At 41.9% G+C, this 22,095-nt stretch overlaps 1 protein-coding gene across 1 annotated transcript in view; it reads left to right on the top strand.

Moving 5' to 3' along the window:
- The window catches only part of LOC311064463 (contactin-associated protein-like 5), a gene marked incomplete at both ends in the record, with an annotated part of 210,811 nt that extends 194,290 nt beyond the window's left edge, over nucleotides 1–16,521 (top strand). Inside the window, 5 exons of the mRNA XM_084084293.1 lie at nucleotides 2,498–2,631; nucleotides 3,071–3,158; nucleotides 8,209–8,400; nucleotides 12,711–12,779; nucleotides 16,304–16,521. Of these exons, the coding sequence (XP_083940419.1) occupies nucleotides 2,498–2,631; nucleotides 3,071–3,158; nucleotides 8,209–8,400; nucleotides 12,711–12,779; nucleotides 16,304–16,521 (701 nt within the window). The remainder of the gene's footprint in view (nucleotides 1–2,497; nucleotides 2,632–3,070; nucleotides 3,159–8,208; nucleotides 8,401–12,710; nucleotides 12,780–16,303) is intronic.
- Nucleotides 16,522–22,095: the final 5,574 nt, after the last annotated feature.

The following is a 22,095-nucleotide window of genomic DNA, read 5'->3' as shown; positions in this document are numbered from 1 at the left end:
GGTCCGGGGACCACCAGTGGTCCTTGGGGGGATATCAGGGGGTCCCCAGCAAAATGAGTTAACGTAGCGTCACCATCATTTTAACCACTTAGCTTTGGCTATTCAAAAATAGCAGATCTACAAGCTCATAGCGCGGCACCGAGTGCCGCGCTATGAGCTTGCAGATCTGCTATTTTTTGAAAAATCTTGAAAATGTGTGCATATCTTTGAATATATATATTTTTTAAAGCGATTTTTTAACTAAAATCTTTGCTTCTGGAGGTCCCTGGCACCAGACATATTTCAGATGGGGGTCCGCGGCCAAATGTATATCAATTTAGTGGTCCTTGGCATGAAAAGGGTTGAAAACCGCTGCTACAGATAGATAGATAGATAGATAGATACCTTTATTGATCCCGTGGGGGGGAATCAGTCGCCCAGAGGCAGCACAGCAGTTAAGAGTTACAGGTAAAGAGTAAGGAATAAGGAAAGAAAGTACTGTCGTATACAGCAATACAAGGCAAGAGAAAGAAAACAAGAAGCCCCGTCAAAACAGAACAACAGTATACAGTAGTATATACCTAATACCTATACAACTGACTGTCCTGCACTATGCAGGAAAAACAAACCCTGCATTAAGGCCGTATCAGACATGGGCGTTCTCGCTTGGATCAGCGGGGATCATTGTTGTTTTGTCCTCCTGCGCTTATCGGGGGGGAAAAAAAGCTGAGCACAATCCAGCTATATTGCCGCCCGCGGGCGTGTGCACGAAACGAGCACGAGCGCGAGAATCACAAGAACGCGCCCGCATGCCTCTCCGCCCCTCAACTTCTCCACGCGTCCCAAATAATCTTATTGAAAATGAATTACTAAGGCGTAGTGATGTGCCGATACACACATTTCACGATACGATATTGGGGTCACGATATCGATACGATATATGGCACTTTTCTTCCCACCCATATAGGGTGGGAAGAAAAGCAAATGCAAACAAGTACTTCTGTTTTTGCATTATTTTTATTGCAAAAAATACATATATATATTTATTTATTTTTACGCCAAAACGATACATATTGTCACGAAAAAGTATTGCGATATATCGTGGGACGATATATCGGCCCACCCCTACTAAGGCGCGTCACTCGCTCTCCGTGTGAAACAGCCTTTATGCAGAGAAACAAGCACAAGGTTACAGTGTCTCACCGTATCCCGTCCTAAAAACAAATAAAGTGTCCATTACATTCAGTGCAATGCTTTTCCAGCGCTATGCAGGAAAGCAACAACACAAGGTTACTGTTGCAGTTATTACTATCAGAATATAGTGCTTTAACCTTTTAACATTTTTCTTTTTACTTACATCGTCTACCTTTTAACGGAGACGTGCATTAAGTACTGGGAGCTTTATGGTAGGTGTGGCGCTTCACCTCAGCAATCTTACAGCATGTCCCAGGGGTCTGGCACGTTGTAACTGCCTCGTTGCTCGGCTGAACAATAAGCCAATCCGACCTACTTACCTAAAGGAGCATTTTTTTTGTGCCTTTTTTCATCATAATTTCCATATACAGTCTGGGCCCTCACTAATGCTCACAATGGTAGAGTGCAATTCCCGTCTACTCGGTACTCACTCTGTGTCATCGGTGGTCATTTCAAACAAGATTGCAATGTTTATTTGATTGATTATTGATGCAAGAACAATGGCTTCTATTCCACAGTGCACTACAATTTACAATTCATGTTTGGAAAAACAAATAGACCTCCTTACAGGTTTGTTACTCTGAGAGTGTACAAATGGAACCAAATTATGGGTTCCATTTGTACACTTCAGAGTTAAAGTAACACTGACAATTTTACAGTGTAGGATTTTTTAATCCAAAACATTTTTATCCTAGAGATTTAACCCATTGAGACCTGAAGCCAATTCTACATGTCTCCTAAATCTCAACAGTATTCTGAAAAACGTATGTTTCTATATCAGTGGTGCTCAATCTTTTTCATGTCAAGGACCCCCAAATTTATATGTATTTGGCCACGGACCCCCATCAAAATATTTTGTTCCAGGGACCCCCAGAAGCAAAGATTCGAGTTAAAAATGTTCGCTTTAAAAATATATATATTCAAAGATTTGCACACATTTTCACGATTTTTCACAAATAGCAGATCTACAAGCTCGTAGTGCGGCACTCGGTGCCGCGCTATGAGCTTGTATATCTGCTATTTTTGAATAGCCCAAAGTGTAAAATAATGCTTTTTAGCTCAAATCTAAATATGACACAGTTCGAGGTCTTAATGGGTTAAATAAAAAAGGAAGCCTCACCCAACTTTGTGCCGCTCTGCGAGTTTCTACATCTATTTTTTACAATAGTTTTTTATCTTAAAAAATATTGGAAACTTTTGAATATATGTTTTTTACACAAATCTTCTCTTTTGGGGGGTCCCTGGCACCAAACGTTTTCAAAGAACCACTGGGCTATACTAACTGACATGGTGTTGTTGCATTGTGGGTGTTTTCTTTATCCAGGGAGTCTACAGATCTGGTATCGGCTCCACGTGGACAGGAGGCCGGACGTGTTCAGCCCCGCCCCCGGCAGCCTGGTGGACGGGCGGCTCCACCGGGTCAGAATCCACCGAGAGGGACGAGACGTGTACGTCCAGGTGAGCGCCGCCAGTAGAAATGCCAAATTGTATCAAAATATATACTCCACTACATCTCAAAGGCAAATATTGTACATGTACTCCACTACAATTATTTGAAAACTTGAGTTACTAGTTACATTGTAGATTTGGATTATTATTACAAAACCACAAAGACCTAAATACATACTTTGGCAATTTGAAAATAGCCGATCTACATGACTAGTACTTTAATATTTGGTAGGTATAATTTGATGCCAATACTTACAATACTACAATTTTGATTACCGGACTCCAAAAAACTAAAACATATCCATGAATAATTGATAGAAAACAAGTATTTTTTTTGGGGTGAACTACTCCTTAAAAAAAAATTGAGTATTTTTTCCACCATGGGCCTTCCAAAGTGTTCTTCACAGCCTCTAGTCTCAACAGGGTGTTTTCATTGTCGTCCATCTAGATTGACAAGGACACGGACCTCAGGTACAGCCTGTCATCCGACGCAGAGTTAATCTCAATCAAATCGCTGACTTTGGGGAAAGTCACAGGTGAGCCACCGACGGGCATGAGGCATGAGGAGGAGGAGGAGGAGGAGGAGGAGGAGGAGGAGGAGGAGGAGGAGGACATTTGTTGGTTGATGTGCTCGCAGATGAAATGACGCACAGCTGCGTTCAAGGCCCCCCTGCTTGTAATGGTGAAAATAAAGCGGGGGCCATGGTTCTTAAGGCTTTGATAAAGAGGCCGCCTTTGTAATCCATTACCATTGAACGCTAGCCGTGGGGAAAGAGGCACTTAAACGACCTTAGATATCATAATAAAATGCAATGTCAAATATTACGGTAAGGAATTTGTCCAGGAGACATTATAGTCCAGTGTCTCATGTCATATGCTCACATAAAGCCGTATCAATACTCGCTCTGTGACACGTTTGAGCTTGTAGATCAGCTATTTTCCCTACGATTGATTGATTGATTGAATACTTCATTGGCCTTCCTCTTCTCCTCTCGCCTGGCAGCTCCATCTTCAGCATCCTTCTCCCAATGTAACCCTCATCCCTCCTCTGCACATGTCCAAACCATCTCAACCTTTTTTGTTTTTAATTTGACCCTTTAGCCTCGTAGGGTACAATTGTTTGGTTGCTGTTGCTGTTTTTATGCCATGTTTTTAAACCCTGCAGCACAGGGGTCTTCATCAGGGGGTCCTCAGAGTTACTACAGGGGGGGCCGCAAAGTCTTCGTGTGATGGGATGTTTTTTTTTATTACATTCATTTCTATCAGGGCGTCCTTGAAAAAGAGAGCTTGCTCTCAATGGGCTTTCCTGAATAAATAAAGGAAAAAGAAAAGAACCACTTGAACCCTAGCATCCCTATTCTGAGGAGAACTTTAGCCAAAAAATAGCAGATCTACAAGCTCACCTCGCACTGCAAGGCACTGTGAGCTTGTAGATTTTTGGCAAAGAGGTATAGCTGTAGAGGGAAAAAAGGGGAGACCAAGTTTAATCTGAAGCACAATTCTATACAATATAGAGGGTTATGTATTTTTCATATTTTTATATTAGTATGCATTCCATCCATTCAATAAACAACAAACAATCTCTCTCTCTCAGCTAGGGGGTCCTTGGCCTGAAAAACAAAAAGACCCCTGCTGTAGCACTTTGAGATTTGCAAAAATGTAAATGTATTATTTTGTGTATTATTTTTATTATTAACCTTGCTTCTCTTGTTTTAGCCCCAAACGCGACACAAGCATTCTCAATTAACTTTAACTGGGGCTTAAAGGCGGGTGGCAAGTGCGAATGCTTTTGCCAGGAAATTGCTTCTGCCATCATCATACTCTGATTCTGTTTTTGAACATATTGTATATGCACCACAAATTTTGAGTGCGGTAGTAGACGCTGCATGATCACTTTACCCATTAATCAGGAAGCTAAATGAAACTCTTAAATGAATCATGCCTCATTTGTTGAACACAGAAAACGCACAATAGCTCTGGGAATGAGCGAATCTATGCTAATTGACAACACGATTTGCATTTCAAAAGCAAACGGTTTTAATTTTAGCACTGAGGTAGCTTAGGCAGATCTCTGGGTTGAATGATGAAGTCACGGATAGAGAAAGTTTGCAGCCGTTTTAGGTTTGATGAAGGTCACATACATTAGAACTTTGTGAAGTATCACTTACTGTCATTCAGCCTAAACTGTCATCCTCCCGAGATGTCGAACGGATGCAGACAGTATTAAAACAGCAATTTCTTACACAGATAAATAAAGATGCCAACTGGAACGGAAACTGGTTCTTCAGAGTGATGCCATACAAGAACAATGTTTTGGTTCCAGAAAGAACATTTCAGACCCACGGTTTCTTTAAAGAACCATGCAGTATATTAACTCATTCACCGCCAAGGACGACTTTTTTCCCAAAGGCCCACACTGGCACGGACCATTTTGAGTAGTGTTTCCACCTGATGGCGCTCTTCCTTAACGCATGAGTGACCATTTCATCCCCAGATAAACGCAGAACCAGGAGATCACGTGATCCCAAGATTTACTGCTCCATTAGACTGCCCTAGCGTGTCTCATATCTGGCATAGAGGGGCGGGTTCAAAATCTCCGGAGAAAAATTACGTCGGTTCATCAATCTGTCAGATAGCCCCCACCCCGCCCTGCGCCCCCCCCCCCCCCCCCCCCCCCCCTCCTCCCCAATGTGTAGCATTGAGAGCCCTGACTCACAACATTTGGAGCAACGCCTACTGCACTCTGGTTGGTTGGGGAAATGAAACACTGTGCTTCTACAATACTAAAACGTCCTCTTTGGGCAGATGGGCGCTATTCTAGAATAAAAAAGAAGGATGGATTACAGGGGCGTGTCCCAGCGTAGTACCGGGGTATTGCACATGCGCAGTGTTATCAGGAAGTGTACGACGGAGTGTTCCAGCAGAGGCGCTACATAAAAACCCCCAGGATCCCTTCTCAGTCGGTCGAGGTGTGTGTTTGTTGTTCTCTCCACTCAGCACCTAAACAGCTGGAGGTTTGTAATTCTAATACACAAGTGGACTAAATGACTTACATAGTTATAAAGAACAACAACAAAGTGACATAAACCCCCATATCCAAGTTTGGGCTAATATTCATTCAGTGACATGCCACACAATTGTGCATATTGTGGCACTAAATAGGCCTACTTGTTTTGGCCATATTAACATTTAATTTCAGCAAATAAAGATCTTCAGCAGGTCTCCGTGGCTACTGAAGTGACACAAAACAAACACTACCGTTTAAGGGTCACACGGTGCCATCTACTGAGCCTTTTTGTATGTTCAGGCAGGATTTTACTGCGCATGTGCAATACCCCGGTACTACGCTGGGACACGCCCCTGTAATCCATCCTTCTTATTTATTCTAGGCGCTATTGAGGAAGTTTGTCTGTCAATCATCACCTCCCCCCGCCCTCCTCACCGCTTTTCCCCGCCCTCATTAGCATATGGCAAATGGCGCCGGTTGTAAACAATAAGGGAGGTGGAGACTGAAAATGAGGGGGCGGGACTATTAAAATGAGGTCCCCATGGTGACATCACATATCACATATGTTCAGACACGCCCATTCAGAAAATCCATGAAATGAAGATGAAAGACTGAGTGTTAAAAAAAAAAACTTTTTTAGTACAAGGGACACTGGGGAGCCCAAAAAAATACAAAAAAGTTAAATTCAGGAAAACAGAAAAACTGATAGAGGAAACTCATTATTTATATATATACAGTATATATATGTGTGTGTGTGTGTGTGTGTGTGTGTGTGTGTGTGTGTGTGTGTGTGTGTGTGTGTGTGTGTGTGTGTGTGTGTGTGTGTGTGTGTGTGTGTGTGTGTGTGTGTGTGCGTGCGTGCGTGCGTGCGTGCGTGCGTGCGTGCGTATATATTTTTTATTATTATTTAGGCCAAAGTTACCTAGTTATCCTTTAAAACATGTAGATAGGAGGTTTCTGCCCGACAGCAACGATATTCAGTCAACATCATGAGTGCTGAACCACATGGAAGCCAGAATACACTACCTGTATATTTGCCAAATCAGGTCCATTATAATAAGCACTTCAGTATAGAGGCCCAATTCCCTTTGGACTCCGTCTCTCTAAGCTCCATGCATCCGCCACAGCACAGCGCCGTGTGCTAATTTTAACTCTTAGCAAAGCAGCACAAACAGCCACCATCACTTACAGTGTACTCTATGTACTCTCTAAAGGATCAAAGGAGAGACATTTACCTTCTTGACTGGGTTATGTCTCCTAGGGATCTATTAAACTAAAATAAATGCCGGGCCCGACAAAAAAAGACTGCTCGTAAACACGGTGGCGACGGCTACATGTGTTTTTTTGGGGGGGTGGGGGGGGGGGGTGGGGGGGGTTTCGGTTGTTGGAACTCCCTCTAAATTACCCCCGGTGGGAAGATGATGGTAATTATAGTTTTCCTACCCAATTAGATAAGGGATTTGAAAATATATATATCATGCAGCTGAGTTTGACCTTTATGTCGGCTTAAAATGTAAGGCATGCAGTCCGTATAGGAACCAATGTTATTATAGTTTAGTTTATTTGTTTTAATTTTCATTTTTGTTTTGACTTTCCTTTCAATTTCAGTTAGTTTCTGAAATTTATTTTTTTTGTGGATTTGCTAGTTTACTTTAGTTAAGTTTAAATCCAGTATTGATGTTGTATAAATCCTTTCTTATAAAGATGTGTTCTTGTTTTAGTTGATTATGTATTTTACTAGAGGTTTGGGCCGCTTTGCGGCCCTCACATCCAGTAGCCTGATCATCTAGCTATCAAGCTATATATACTATTATTACAATTATTATGGGCATGCACATGGCTACATGACGCGATGCAACAACAGAGGACGCACTTGCAGACTTTTAGTTATGTGTGGGCAAGGCGTGTTTTCCTATGAGTGGATGTCTGCCTGGTGACAGTTACAACACGGTGCTGTCCAGGGACGTGCCTTCTCTCCCAGCTAAGCAATGTGTGCTAATAACAACAGCGTGTCTCTGCATGCACGCAGTTTGATATCAACCGCATTATACTCCAGACCTGTGGGAGGCAGCAAAGTGCCGTAAGGCTTCCAGTGTGGCGGAAAGTACATGAAGGATAGAATAGTTTGTTACTGAGGCAATATGGGCCGAATAAGGAATACAAATGTATACTGAACAATTAAAAGTACACTATGCAAAGGCTACAGGCATGATCACATTTTAAGCAAAATGTGTCTGAAATTGGACACGTGGTCTGCGAGAAAATAGCTACAACGTTGACACAAAGAAGAAGACAGAAACGATAACAGGAAACGATAACGATAACCCTACAAGCTTGTAGATCTCCTATTTTCACTACTTCTAAAACTTGTATGTATTCATGGAAATTATTTGTTTTTTTTTCTTATTTTATTTATCAAATACTTTTGAAAAAATGTTTGACTTGTTTTTTGGGGTTTGAACTTTTTAAAATCTTTTGAAATGATACAGTAGCCTATATATTCTTTTTAAATATACTGTATTAAAACATTTCATTCTTCCGTCCTTCCCACGTCCGTCCGTCCCTCCCTTCCTCCCTAGGTATGGATGTGGTTGATGAGGAGGTGAAGCAGGCGGGCTCCAGAGGTTTCATTGGCTGCTTGTCGTCGGTCCAGTTCAATCACGTGGCTCCCCTGAAAGCGGCACTGTTAAATCGAGGAAGCTCATTGGTCAGCATCCGTGGCCAGCTGGTGGAGTCAAACTGCGGCGTGCTGGCAGACTCCAAAATATCAAGTGAGCAGATAATGTTCAGCTTCATTCTGTATAGGCTCTGTATTGTTGAATTTGAAGATTGAGGTTGACCTGTCAAAAAGTGTCATATGTGTTTAATATCAAGGACTCACGGTTTGATATGGATTAAGCCACAGGCCCCCATCCCTTCATGATTTCTTTCATTAAAAAAAAAATCTCTGTGACTCCAATCAACGCTGTAAAATCCAGTGCTCAATTAACTCTGAGAGGATACAATAGGAGCCAGATGGACCCCATATATAGGGGTGAAACAGTTAATGAAACTAATCAATTTAATTTATTTTAATAATAATGATCAGTTTTCCAAAATAGCTCATCTACAAGTTCAAGCCTGTAGATTGGCTATTTTCACACGATGGAAGAGGAAAAGCAAGTGGTGTACTTGTTACTTTCAACTTACAGAATGTTGGCTCTCAACTTTGACAGAAATTCCATTCACCAACGTTAATGTCAGCGACATTTAAAATTGTTCTAGAAACAGCAGCAGAGAGCATAGATGGATTACTGTGAAACATCACAACACAGTCAAAGCACAAGGGCCTGATTCTGACAAAGTAATGCAGTGTCCAATCCAATACCAGTACATTGTTTGGATAAAAAACATTATACAGTACATGGATTGCCGGCAGTGGAGAGTCATTCCCACATTGCCCTCCTTAGCGTACCGTCAAGTGGCGGTGTCCCCACATTAGATGAATGCAACGCAGTGGTGCTCATGTCAAGGACCCCCAAACTGATATGTATATGACCATAGACCCTCACCTGAAAAGAGAAGGTTTGTGTTGTAAAAACTTATCAAAATTACTCATCCAATCCTAACAGTGTTTTGATGTTGCTATATCAGTGGTTCTCAAACTTTTTCATGTCAAGGACCACCCAAAATGATATGTATTTGGCCACGGACCCCCCATCTCAAAGTGTTTTGAGTAAAAATAGTTTGCTGTAAAAAATATATATATATATTCAAAGATTTGCACAAATTGTCAAGATTTTTCAAAAATAGCAGATCTAAAAGCTCTCGGTGCCGCGCTATGCCGCACTATGAGCTTGTAGATCTGCTATTTTTGAATAGCCAAAGTATAAAACAATGGTTTAAGTGGTTACACAGATGCGTTCCCGCTTTTAATGGGTTAATAGCCAAAGTATGAAATAGTGTTAAAATGGTTACATTGATTTGAATGCTACATTAATTAACTCATCTTGCTGGTGACTCCCTGGAAAAACCCCTCAAGGACCCCTGGGGGTCCCCGGACTCCACTTTCGAGAACCACTGATGTAATGGATACGGCACTTAAATGCACTGAGTGTGCAAGTGTTGATCGTAAGCGGACGAGACTAGGAATTTGGGGGATGATCAAATATGTATTTGGGACGAACAGAGACAATACATTATCCATCTGCTGGCTAGCAGACTGGCTAATTTAAATCTGTACTCTGTTTGCAGATCTCTCTCTCTCTCTTGCTCGCTCTCTCTCTCTCTCGCCCACTCCCTATGCACATAATGCACTGAAAGGAGTTATGCTACTTGTATAACTGCCATAGATGGACACTCCATCTCTATGCATGTAAAAATATAGTAGCTGTCGGGCAGACACCTCCTATCTCCATATTATTATTGTCTCCGCCAGGCCGAAAGGCATGGCGAGAGAGTATGTTTTACCCCCTGTCCGTCCGTCCGTCCGTCCGTCCGTCCGTCCGTCCGTCCGTCCGTCCGTCGGTTAGCAGCTAATCTCTGGCACCGTTGGCCCGGCCGCTGCGAAACTGTGCGCGCACACTCCCTGGATGCCAATTCAGAACCTCTGGGCCAAATTTTTCAGATTGGCCTGTTATAGCGCCACCAGGAGGCCGATATGTGCAAAACACATTTATTGATACTACTCCTACAGATTTTGTCCAAACATCACACAAATCGGTACACAGTATCTCTATAGTCATGTGATCAACACGGATTTTTCCGATTTCCCATATTCCATCCTGATTGCCTAAGATTGGCTTCCAAAGTTTGCAGGATTGGTCCGTTTTGAACAAAATGCCTCAAATCTTGAACGCAGCTTACGATTTCCGTCAAATTTCAAACGCACATTTCTATTAGGCCGAGGAAGAAATGCCACCCTTTTCACATTGGCCTTTTATAGCGCCACCAGCAGGTCTAATTTTCCAAAACACATTTTTGGAACAAAATGCCTCAAATCATGAATGCATTGTCCGATTGCAGTGAAAAGCCCTTGAACAAATGGCACCCTTTTCACATTGGCCCATTATTTTTTTTGTGATATTTTTTTGTAAATGAACGCCTACTTGATCATACTACAGCGTCACACAAAAGCATCAAAAGTAGCAGATCCACAAGCTCGAAACGCAGCGCTTTTTGAGCTTGTAGATCTGCTACTTTTGATGCTTTTGAATTTGAGTCCTGAAAATGAACAGTTTTGGACATATGAGGTTTCCACCCGACAGAGACCATATATATATTGTTTTCCATCTAATCTCTTAGATCCGCCCACGTTGCTCTTAGGAAGCATGTTGTTGATTGAATAGTTTAGTGCTGGTCGTAGGCAGCTCCTCACTGCCTCGCTGCCACACTCATTCTCTATCGCTAAATCCCTCTGGTGGATAAAGCACTCGTTCACAGTGCTCGAGTCAAAGTATAGATACTCCTGGTCAAATATTATTCAACTACAAGAGAAAGTTGCTCTGTCAAATTTGTACTTGAGGTAAAGGTAGGTTAACTGATTATTTTATTTTTTCTGTTAAAAGGTTGAAAGCCTCATATTCTGTTCATTGCTATAGAGTGTTTGTTCAGTAACAGGAGTCTCTCCAGCTCTTATAAAATACATTTTCAGTTAGCTGACACAATTTCAGCCAATCAAGAGAGGGTAACCATTTAACAGATACATTGTTAGAGTGTTCCAGTTCCAATTTTGTCTGCTCAATTCTTTGTGTCACCACTTCCAATGTCACTTATTTAATCTGTACCCTGACTGAGTTCTCTATCCTGATTGGATAACCCTGGTATTCTGACCTGAACAATTTCTGATAAATAAAGCCCTGGAGAGACATGGTTACTGAACAAATACTCTTTATCAATGAGTACTATCAGAATATAGAGCTATAGTTAACCTTATTTTGAAGGAGAATTTCGCCCTTGGTGTTTTCCTACCTTGATTTGATGTTGTTAAGTCATGATGAGAGTCGTCCCGGACGCCCAGTCCATAACGAGCTACTGTACGTTCTCCATTTCGGGGACCCCCAAACCGCAGCTCGGAGCGGCCGTCTTTAGATCTAGGCTAAATCCGCTTATTTCCGTCGCTAGAAAATAGTTTTTTCTTGTATATATCTGTAGTGTGTGGTCCGTCTGATGTCACTGCTAAGCTATTGCTACACGGGCGCCGCCATTGACGTGTACAGATCTGTTTTACTGAACTCACTTTCGAAGTCTCGTCTCGCGATGCTTCCGCCCTCCAGGCTCCAGAATGGCGAGCGGATTTTGCCTAGATCTAAAGACGGCCGTTCTGAGCTGTTATTTGGCGGGTCCCCGAAATGTAGAACTTAGCTCGTTATGGACTGGGGGTCCGGGACCACTCTCATCATGACTTAACAGCATCAATTCAAGGTAGGAAAACACCAAGGGTGAAATTCTCCTTTAATGACTTACCCTACCTTTAAGCACGTTTTTTTGTTTATTTCTTAAACCTTTTCTATATCAACGACTCGATTAACCACTTAAGCGTTATTTCATTCTTTGCCGCACAACTGTGTCATGCAAAAAAATGTGAAAAGAGGCGATCTGCAAGCTCACAACGTGATGCGATGTGATGCATTGTGAGCTCGTACGATCGGTTATTATTATTTATTCCCTACTTTGTCATACAAAAGTGTCACGCAAAACTAGCAGATCTACAAACTCGGAATGTGTTGCAAACTTGTCGATCGGCTATGTTGTTGCTATTTATCTGTGGGTTTTATAAATATTTAACCATTTCCACCTAGTGTCTATAGGCTTGATTATTTATCGATTATTGTATTAAATCATCGATAATGTTTTCATAATCCATTAAATCGATTTGGTTTGATTAACTGATGCACACAGCTATTTGTTTTGACCCCAAAATAGATGCATACCATTTTAGCTAATGAAGCCCTTTTCAGCTGCTCCGATCATTGAGATCTCGAAGGGTGTGTATTTTCCATCCCGTTTGTCAGTGGTAAACAAATGTGATTGATGAACTAATCCATTTCTTGTGCTATCACTCTCCGCCGTCTCCTCCACGACGCGCTGCCGGATTGTTCAGAGACGGCAGTCGACAGAGGCAAGGAGCCATTAAGAAATGCTTCACAAAGCAACTCGGCAGTAATTGGAGGTGAGATCTTTCTTTTTCTCTCTCTCTCTTACCGGATATACCCCCCCAAGTTGTTATAGTGCTCAATTGTCAAAGTCAGTCTGCTGTGAAATGAGCCCCAGCTATCTGCCGTTGCCTCTTGCCGCCGACATTTCCGTCGAATAACGTGTCTGTCAAGACGGGATTTAACGCACTACAATTTAGGCTCTTCTGTGGCAGAGAGCTGGCCTTATTAAGTAATTATATTATGGTGAGGGGTATTGTTTGCACTGTAAAGTAAAACAAAAGTTTCGTAGAATTATATAATTGTATTGTACAGCAGTGGTTCTCAAACTTTTTCATGTCAAGGACCCCCAAATTCACACTTATTAGCCCGCGGACCCCCATTTGAAAAGAGATGCCAGGGACCCCGATAAGAGAACATTTTTACGGCTCTAGCAGTGATTCTCAACCATTTTAATTTCAAGGACCCCCAGTTTGACATGCATTAAGCTACGGACCCCCTTTTATTGGCATTTCTATCTCTGGGACCCCAATTTATATTGTAAAATCAATGTTAATTTAACTCTGACCCATTGGGTCCATTTGGTTCCATTTGGACATTCTGAGTTACAGACCCATAAGGGTCCATTTGGTTCCTAACTATCCATCATTTAGCTGGGGACCCCCTGGAACTCCCTCAAGGACCCCTGGGGGTCCCTGGACCCCACTTTGAGAACCAATGTTGTACAGGGATAGAATGGATTGATTGATTGGTGGAAGGAAAAACAGCAGACCAAATGCATTTCCGAAGTACAGTGGTTTCTTTTTTTTTAGTAACGAGCATCAGTGTCACCTGGACCCCCATCTGGAAAGGTTTTGTGCCAGGGACCCCCCATAAGAGAAGATTTATGTTAAAAAATATATTCAAAAGTTTCTAAACATTTGTGATATTTAAAAAAAAAAAATCTAAAATAGCAGATGTACAAGCTTGTATATCTGCTATTTTTGAATAGCCCACATAAGGATGAAGTGGTTCAAATTATTGTGATGCCACGTTAACTACCTTTGCTGGGACCCTCAAGGACCCCACTTTGAGAACCAATGACATGGACAGCTGTGTATTGTTACGCATGGTTGGATTTGTTTGGGGGGGGGGCATGATTCTGCTTCTCATATCCCCCCTTTCGGTCATTAATTTTTTATGACCGGTGGGGATGTTTTATTCCTGTTGTTGGTTGATATTTATGCTTGATAATTTAATAAAACATATTTATGTTAGCTACATTAACTCTCAGTGCCAGAACGAGAAATCCAGAGTTTTTAGTTAACACATTGACTGCCAATCGCGTAGATCTACGCGAACCGATTTAAAGCCGCAGCGTGCCAGTCGCGTAGATCTACGCGACTCGCATTTCCCATGTTAAATCGAAAAAGTGCACTTTCCGGATTTTTTTTCGACCCATTTCCGGTTCCGGGGCCGACCGGAAACGGAATAAAACTGGTTCCGTTTTTTTCGCTCGCATCCGTTTCCTGTCTAGGCATCAGCTTAAAATCGATTTATCTCCCTTGTGGTTTTCCTCACCGCATCGTCCTGTCTAACGTTCTCGCCTGTAACTTCAAAATGGCGGCACGGATCGGCTCGCAGTTTTTTGTTTTTGTTTTTCACGGATCCCGTGTTTGTGTCGAACCAAATGAACGCGGATTTTAAACGGATTTAGCGGGGGCTATGACGACATGAAAAAAACAAAAAAACAACAAAAAGAGCTTGGCACTGGTAGGTACATTATGAGATTAACCTCTGGCGTTCAATTAATGTTGTTTTATAGACCGTCACGGTCTGATCTTGAATCCGAAGAGAGCAGTAAAACTGTAGCACAAACGGATACGGAAATAATCGTTCCTGTCGACTGACGTTTGTAGCTTTTTTTTTCTTTCGCCTGTATCTCTGTTCTTTTTTTTTTTGTCCATTTTTCCGAGGAGACGTGTGTTTCCAACGGCCTGTAGCGAAGGGGACACTAGCTCCGGATGCAATGTGTTGCTTCCGGAGCAATAGTGAGAGACTCCTGCTCCGGAAACACAGTGAATCGATCGATAAATATGGATCTAAACTTTTATGACAACTTTAAAACTACTAAAAACACGAAAATCGCTCGAAAATCGCTTGGCACTGGGTGAGTACATTATGAAAATACTCTGGCAGTCAAAGAGTTAACACTGGCATCACTATTCTGGGCAAATTTGTCAATATGTCAAATTCTTAACTTTACAACATTTTAAAAATAGCACAAAAGAAAGTAGATCCACAACATGTCACATTGCAATGCGTTCTGAGCTTGGAGATCAGCTATTTTTGCTACTTTTGTGTGCACTGTAGTACATTTACGAGTAAAAAAGTTGAACTATGGAGATACGAGGTTTCTGCCCGACAGCAACGAAGAGCAGCTAGTAGGTTATTCTTTCTCACAATAATCCATTATAACCCTGTGCCGACGCCGTACACAAAGTATTGCTTTGCTTGATTACAGAGTCCAATATCAGTGCAAGGACAACAGATTTTCTCCTCAGGTGTAATAGATTCCTCCCAGAGCAAACCTCTTTAGCGCCTCCTCCACCACACCCCCGGGGGAAGGCTGGGGGTTTGAACTCCATCCGTCCTTCTGTCCATCCCACATCTCGCCAGGACGGGAGGATAATTATCGTTGCTGTCAGAAAACTTGTATCTCAATTGTTCTACTTTTTACGTATTTTTTTGTGTGGATTAATTCCCTACTTTGTCATACAAAAGTGTCATGCAAAAACAGCAGATCTACAAACTCGGAATGTGTTGCAAACTTGTCGATCGGCATTACCGTTGCTGTGTGGGTTTTATAAATATTTAACCATTTCCACCTAGTGTCTATACCACTTCTTCCCTATCTGCATATGAAAGTATTATGTCACTTACTGTATATACCCTGGCACAAAATATTTTCACATGGGGGGGAGGGGTCCGCGGCCAAATACAGATACATTTGGGGGTCCTTGACATGAAAACGTTTGATTAACCGCTGACCTAATAGCGCCGCTGCCATTGATATACGTGCTGCGTGTGTGTGTGTGTGTGTGTGTGTGTGCATGTGTTAGATCTTGATTATTATACATTAATCAGTTCAGCCATATGTACATCAGTTCAGCCCTATATACATTTCGGGCCATTTGAAAATAGCAGATCTACAAGCTCACAATGCGTCGCGACGCGATGCATTGTGAGCTTGTAGATCTGCTATTTTCAAATGATTTTTCGACATTTTACAATGTCAAGCTTGCAGATCTGCTACTTTTGAGGCTTGTGTGACATTGTAGTATGATCAAGTACGGCGTTAATTTACGAAAAAACACAGAATTAGAATATTATGGAGATAAGAGGTTTCTGTATCTTGATCCTTTACCTTGCCTGCCTGGTCACACTTTGTGTTTAAACACACATTCCTCTGCCTACAGTACATGAACTATCGCCACGTCTTTTATATATTAACCCACTTTACATTGTGTGTGTGTGTCCCTCTCTGGCTCCCATGTTCCAGGTGTGGTCACCGCGGTGGTCCTCAGCGCTCTGTGTGTGCTGGCGGTGGTCTGTGGCTTCCTGTACCAGCAGCGGCGGCGGGGGGCCGCCGCCCAGCGGAGGGACATGAGCGAGAAGGAGGAGCACCGACACAGCCTGGAGACGGCCTACCGGGCCGAGCTGCACCTGCAGCACCACAGCGCTGCAGTCAGGGACAACATGAAGGAGTACTACATATGACACAGCAACAACAACCAACCGACCACAAACCAACACGGACGCAGCCTTTCTCTAGCCATCGCTTACCTCTCTCTCTCTCTCTCTTCTGTTTTCTGTCCAGCTGTCTGCTACGACCCCACAGGACTTAAAGGTTCCTCTTCTAGCGGGCCTTTAACCTCCGCCGAGGTTAGGACGGATTATAGGACCGTCGGTCGTCCGAATAGAAAAGAAAAAAACTTGTGGGAGCGAGCGCCCACCCCTCCGTCCCCCCTCCGTCTATCCCCGTACCCCATTACGCGTGTAGATATACACTGTAGGACAGGTATTTTAGCTGATGCTGATGTTGGTCCGTCTGTCTGTCCGCCTATAGCCCAAGCGCTGGGGAAAAAACACAAAAAAGGAGAAGGGAGACAGTGCCATTTAGAGAGCGAGATGTATGGGTGCAGTGCAACGGATATGCCCTTCGGGAACACTAAAGGACACCCTGGGCCGGGTTTGGGCATCGCTAATGGATGAAAAAAACGTCTAAAACGGTCCCTCAGGTTTCTTTGGCAGAGAGAGAGGAGATGTGGGACAGTGTGGATATCATGGGATGTGTGTGTGTGTGTGGAGCAGGGTACAACGAGAGCACCAGGAGGAACTCTACAAATCACTATATACTGTAAAGGCATGAAAGAAAGCCAATCGGAGAAAAGACGGCCCTAGAACCACGTACGGCAAAAACGAACGACAAAAAGGGAATTTAAAGCGAATCTTCGAAGCCTCATCTTTTGAAGTCAATTTGGCCAACGACATCAATGCAAGCATCTATAACGGCAATCCTTGAAGAAGCAGTCCTTTCTCCCCCCCCCCCTCCCCCCCAACCGTACTATTCTCACAGGAAGGCAACGATGAAGGCAATTCAGGGTCTCAAGATGTTCTGTGTCGGTGCACAGAGAGAGGCGTGCTGTTGGGCCTAAACGTTACAGTAGTTGAAAAAACTTTAGAAGATAATACTGTATTTTGTCAAGACAGCACCACCGGATTTGCCTGTAATATTTGACTTGGGTATATATCTTCTGTTAAGCCATTGGCGTCTTTTCAGACTGCAAAGGCTGGATTTTTCCACAGCCGGAGCGCGTTTAAAAATAGCCTAGTAAACCCCGTACCACAGTAGCATCTGCTGTCTGTCGCCTCTTAGCAGAGAGACTTTCTCATCAAAATCCCACTCGAGTGACTCCCGGTCAGGCGCTCCTAAGCATGTTCAAAGAGCTAGCATAAACGAAAGTTTTTACTGTATTTTGTCCTGTTATTATCTCTCTAGTTTTATCCTTGTTTTTGTTTTTTTTTCTCGTCACTGTCGGGCAGAAACCTTGTATCTCCATATTTCAACTTTTTCTTACAATTTATTCGTCCACTTAATGCCCTACTTCGTCGAACAAGAGTGTAAAGCCAAAGTAGTGGAAAATAGCCGATCTACAAGCTCTCAACGCGTCGCGATGCGACGCGTTGTGAGCTTGTAGATCGGCTATTTTTCACTATTTTCTGAAAACGTTGTCTCTTTTTCTTGAAAAGCAACGTTTTTTTTTTTTGGACATACAAGGGTTCCACCCGATAGTGACGATTTGTTTCTCTTCCCTCTTCAGAAAGTGCGTTCCAACCCTTGACTTGACATTAGGTATATTTCTGGGTTGTTTTGCATTGTGTTCTTTTTATGTTTCACAAAGGCTCCCAGTTTGCAGATAAATCGATGATAGACGGTGTGTTAGACAAATGCTTTATGGATTCTTTTATCTCATTTTTTTCCCCCTCCTCACAGTAAAAGTAGAAGAATCAGGGGCGGCAGAGTGAAAACATATGACTATGTCTAATCTACAAATAAATGTTGGGAGAGAACTTATTTGCGAGCGTAGAGATGACGCCATTTGAGCATTCATTCATCGTGCACAAATAACCCAATTAAACTGTAATTAATTACAGATGAGATTAGCTAGCTAACACCTCGTAGACAACCCTGTTTTTAATAACATTTTGAATCAGAACACACAAAATGTCCTGACATTTGATAAACGGGGAAATGAAATGTGTTTGGGTAAATAAGCTTTCTGCCAATAGTCGGTGTTGTAAGATTGGGCTCATCGTTATGCAGAGCGTTTTCCTCATCAACCAACTGTTAACAAGCACTCAATCACAAAGTAGAAATTGACAAAAGTATTGTCTGAGAACTTGTTTTCTTTCCAATTAAAGTGTCCTTGACAGCAAGTTATAAATAACTTTTTTTGTACTCATGTTGATATTGTGGTTATTTAAACGGGCCGTTTTTGTACGGCTATAATTGTACAAGTATACTATGAATATATGTTTAATAAAATCAGACATTCTTTTTGGAGAAAAACAAAAATCTGATTGTTTTCCCCTGTCTCTTCCCTGGCTCTCTCTTTGTCTAGCTGTATCTCGCTCATTCTTTCTTCATGCTCTGCATTGTAACAGAAATATTTCTTATGCATCTTAGCCACTTTAGGCGTCATTATTTTGGGTACGTCATTATAGGCCTTAGATCTACAAGCTGAAAATGGGTCGCATTACGACTTGTTGTGAGCTAGTAGATACGCTATTTTCACTATTCGGCCGACCTACAATGAAGTAAAGGGCTTAAGTGGTTTAAAATAATTGTATGCATCAATATTGGATAGATGTTTTTCTGATGTTATTAACATCTGGTGTAAACATTAACCGATTGATGTTATTAATGCAAGACAAAGGGTCACATACTACAGTATGAACAGTGGTGGAAAGTAACCAATCATGTACTCAAGTATTGTACTTAAGTACACTTTACTGGGGACTTTTACATTTTCAATACTTTTACTTCTACTCCACACTACATCTCAGAGGCAAATATTATACTTTTTACTTCACTATGGTTATTTGAAAACTTTAATTATTTATGTTAGTTACATTAATTACTTTGTAGATTTGAAATATTATTACAGAACATATACATTAACCACTTCAGGCCTATTTAAACTTTAGCTATTTGAAAATAGCAGATCTACAAGCTCAGCTATTTTCAAAATATTTTAATACATTTTATACATATGATACCTTGTGAAACGGGACATAATGAGTACTTTTACTTGTAACAAAGTATGTCTATATTGTGGTATTGATGCTTTTACTTAAATAAATAGCGTGAGTATTTCTTCCACCACTAAGTATGAAACCTACTAAATGAGAACAACAATTGGAGCATATACCACGGTCAGTGTCACTCAGCATGGTAACGGTAAACACACAACAAAAATGAATCTGGCCCAATTAATCCATTTAGACCGGGAACGCATCTGTGTCATTTTAAGATTTATTTGGCTTTTCAGAAAATAGCAGATATACAAGCTCATAGCGCGGCACCGAGTACCATATGAGCTTGTATATTTGTAGTTTTGTCTTTTTTCTTTTAATCGTGAAAATGTGTGCAAATCTTTGAATATACATATATTTTTTTAAAGTGAACATTGTTTAACTCAAATATTTGCTTCTGGGGATTCTACAAATGTCTTCTTAATCCTAACAGTTTTTTGAAAAAAACACATGTTGCTATATAATCAGTGGTTCTCAAACTTGTCAAGGACCACCCAAAATGATATGTATTTGGCCACATATGTATTTGGCCCCCCATCTCAAGATATTTTGTTCCAGGGACCTCACCAGAAACAAAGATTTGAGTTAAAAATGTTCTCTTTAAAAATATATATATATATTCAAAGATTTACAAAAATGTTCATGATTTAAAAAAAATAGCAGATCTATAAGCTCGTAGTGCGACACTCGGTGCCGCGCTATGAGCTTGTAGATCTGCTATTTTTGCCCAAAGAAATCTTAAAATGACACAGATGCGTTCCCGGTCTTGATGGCTTAAATCACACAAGGCAGGGTATTAAATTGCTACGAGCCCGAACTGCACGGTTTGGAAAATTGCATTGTGTATGTTAATTAATTGTGCTTTACTTGCTGCGTTTGATCCTGACGAGGTTAGCCAAACGCGTGCACCTATACAGCCTACAGGAAGCGCTCGTTCATCCAATTAAGCATCTAATTAAAATAAATACATTCATTCTCCCTTTTGCTCATGTGTTGACTTGTGCCTCGTTGGGGGAGTGCGTCGTACAGTGCTTTCTCTATTATAATTTACTGTACTTGGTGTGTGTGTGTGTGTGTGTGTGTGTGTGTGTGTGTGTGTGTGTGTGTGTGTGTGCGCGCGTGCGTGCGTGTGTGTGTCAGTCTCTGCTGGATCCAGTGAGTTGATTTTGCCACATTATTTTTAATGGCACCATTACTGGCGGTGCTTGTTTGCTGAAGGTGGAAATAGATATCTTATGCCTCCAATCAAAATGTATTGCCTTTTTGTCAACAACACTTTGTACACTGTGCTGCCCGACAGCAAAACATTAGCGTTACAAGCAAAAAGAAAAAAAAAACAATACCAAGATAGTATGTATGCAAATGTAGTGTAATGACAGGACAAGTTCAAATTGCTTGCCGGTTGCCACCATGATGACTGACTTGTGAGAAGGCGTTCTCATCATAACAGATTCCTATTTGTGTGCGCCGAGTATCTGTGGACTCATCTGTTTTGTGAACTTGTCTGTAATGTGTTTTTCATTCTCACATTATGTGCTCTCCCAGGGGGCTTCGGGGTGATTGCACAACACTTTTGAGACGCCTCTGACTGTGTCTCTACAGCAGTTAAATGGCCAAGAGTTTATTCTTCTTTTTCTTTTTTCACCCAAACTTCGGAACAACTCTCACCTTCATCATCCTTAAAAGCCTGACTTTCACACGTTGTCGTATACGATGATGTCATGTGCAGTCAGTGTTGCCAGATTTTGCGAGAGAAATAAAAGCAACTAGGTCTATGAATACGAGGCCAAAAGAAGTGACTATAGGCTACATGAGCACTTTAAACCTAATGGCAGATCCAGGGACGTGCACAGATAGACTCTAGGTGGGGCTAGAGCACCTGCCCTTTGCCCTCTTGACCAGAAGTGCCCTTTTGAAAAAAAGAAAAAAAAGCTTTTTTTTCCAGTTTACTGCAGGGGTCTTCAACATGGGGTCCGGGACCCCTAGGGGTCCTCAGAGTTACTACAGGGGGTCCGCCAAATCTTTGTGTGATATGATTTTTCTTTTTACCATAACCACTCGAAACCTAGCATCCCTTTTCTGAGGAGAACTTTAGCCAAAAATAGCAGATCTACAAGCCCACAACGCCTCGCGCTGCGAGGCGTTGTGGGCTTGTAGATCGGCTATTTTTGGCAAAGAGGTATAGGTGTAGAGGGGAAAAAGATCAGACCAAGTAAACAAAAAAAAGTATAATTTACTTGAGCACCTGCCCCTCAAAATGTCTGTGCACGCCACTGGGCAGATCTGCAAGCTCACATGTCACAGCGTGAACGGGGGACCGTGGACAAATACATAATAACGTGAAAATGTTTGACACGTTGACTGCCATGGATGTAATATTACATCATCAGGTGTTTTTAGTGATTACGCTAGAGAGCGCTCTTCTCCAACCTATGAATGATGCCTTGACTTCGAGAGAAGGATACACCCGCAAAT

This window comes from Gymnoscopelus microlampas, assembly GCF_963454915.1.
Source record: "Gymnoscopelus microlampas genome assembly, chromosome: 17".
NCBI lineage: Eukaryota > Metazoa > Chordata > Actinopteri > Myctophiformes > Myctophidae > Gymnoscopelus > Gymnoscopelus microlampas.
The sequence above is the reverse complement of the archived record's forward strand: the minus strand, read 5'-3'. Positions and strand labels throughout refer to the sequence as shown.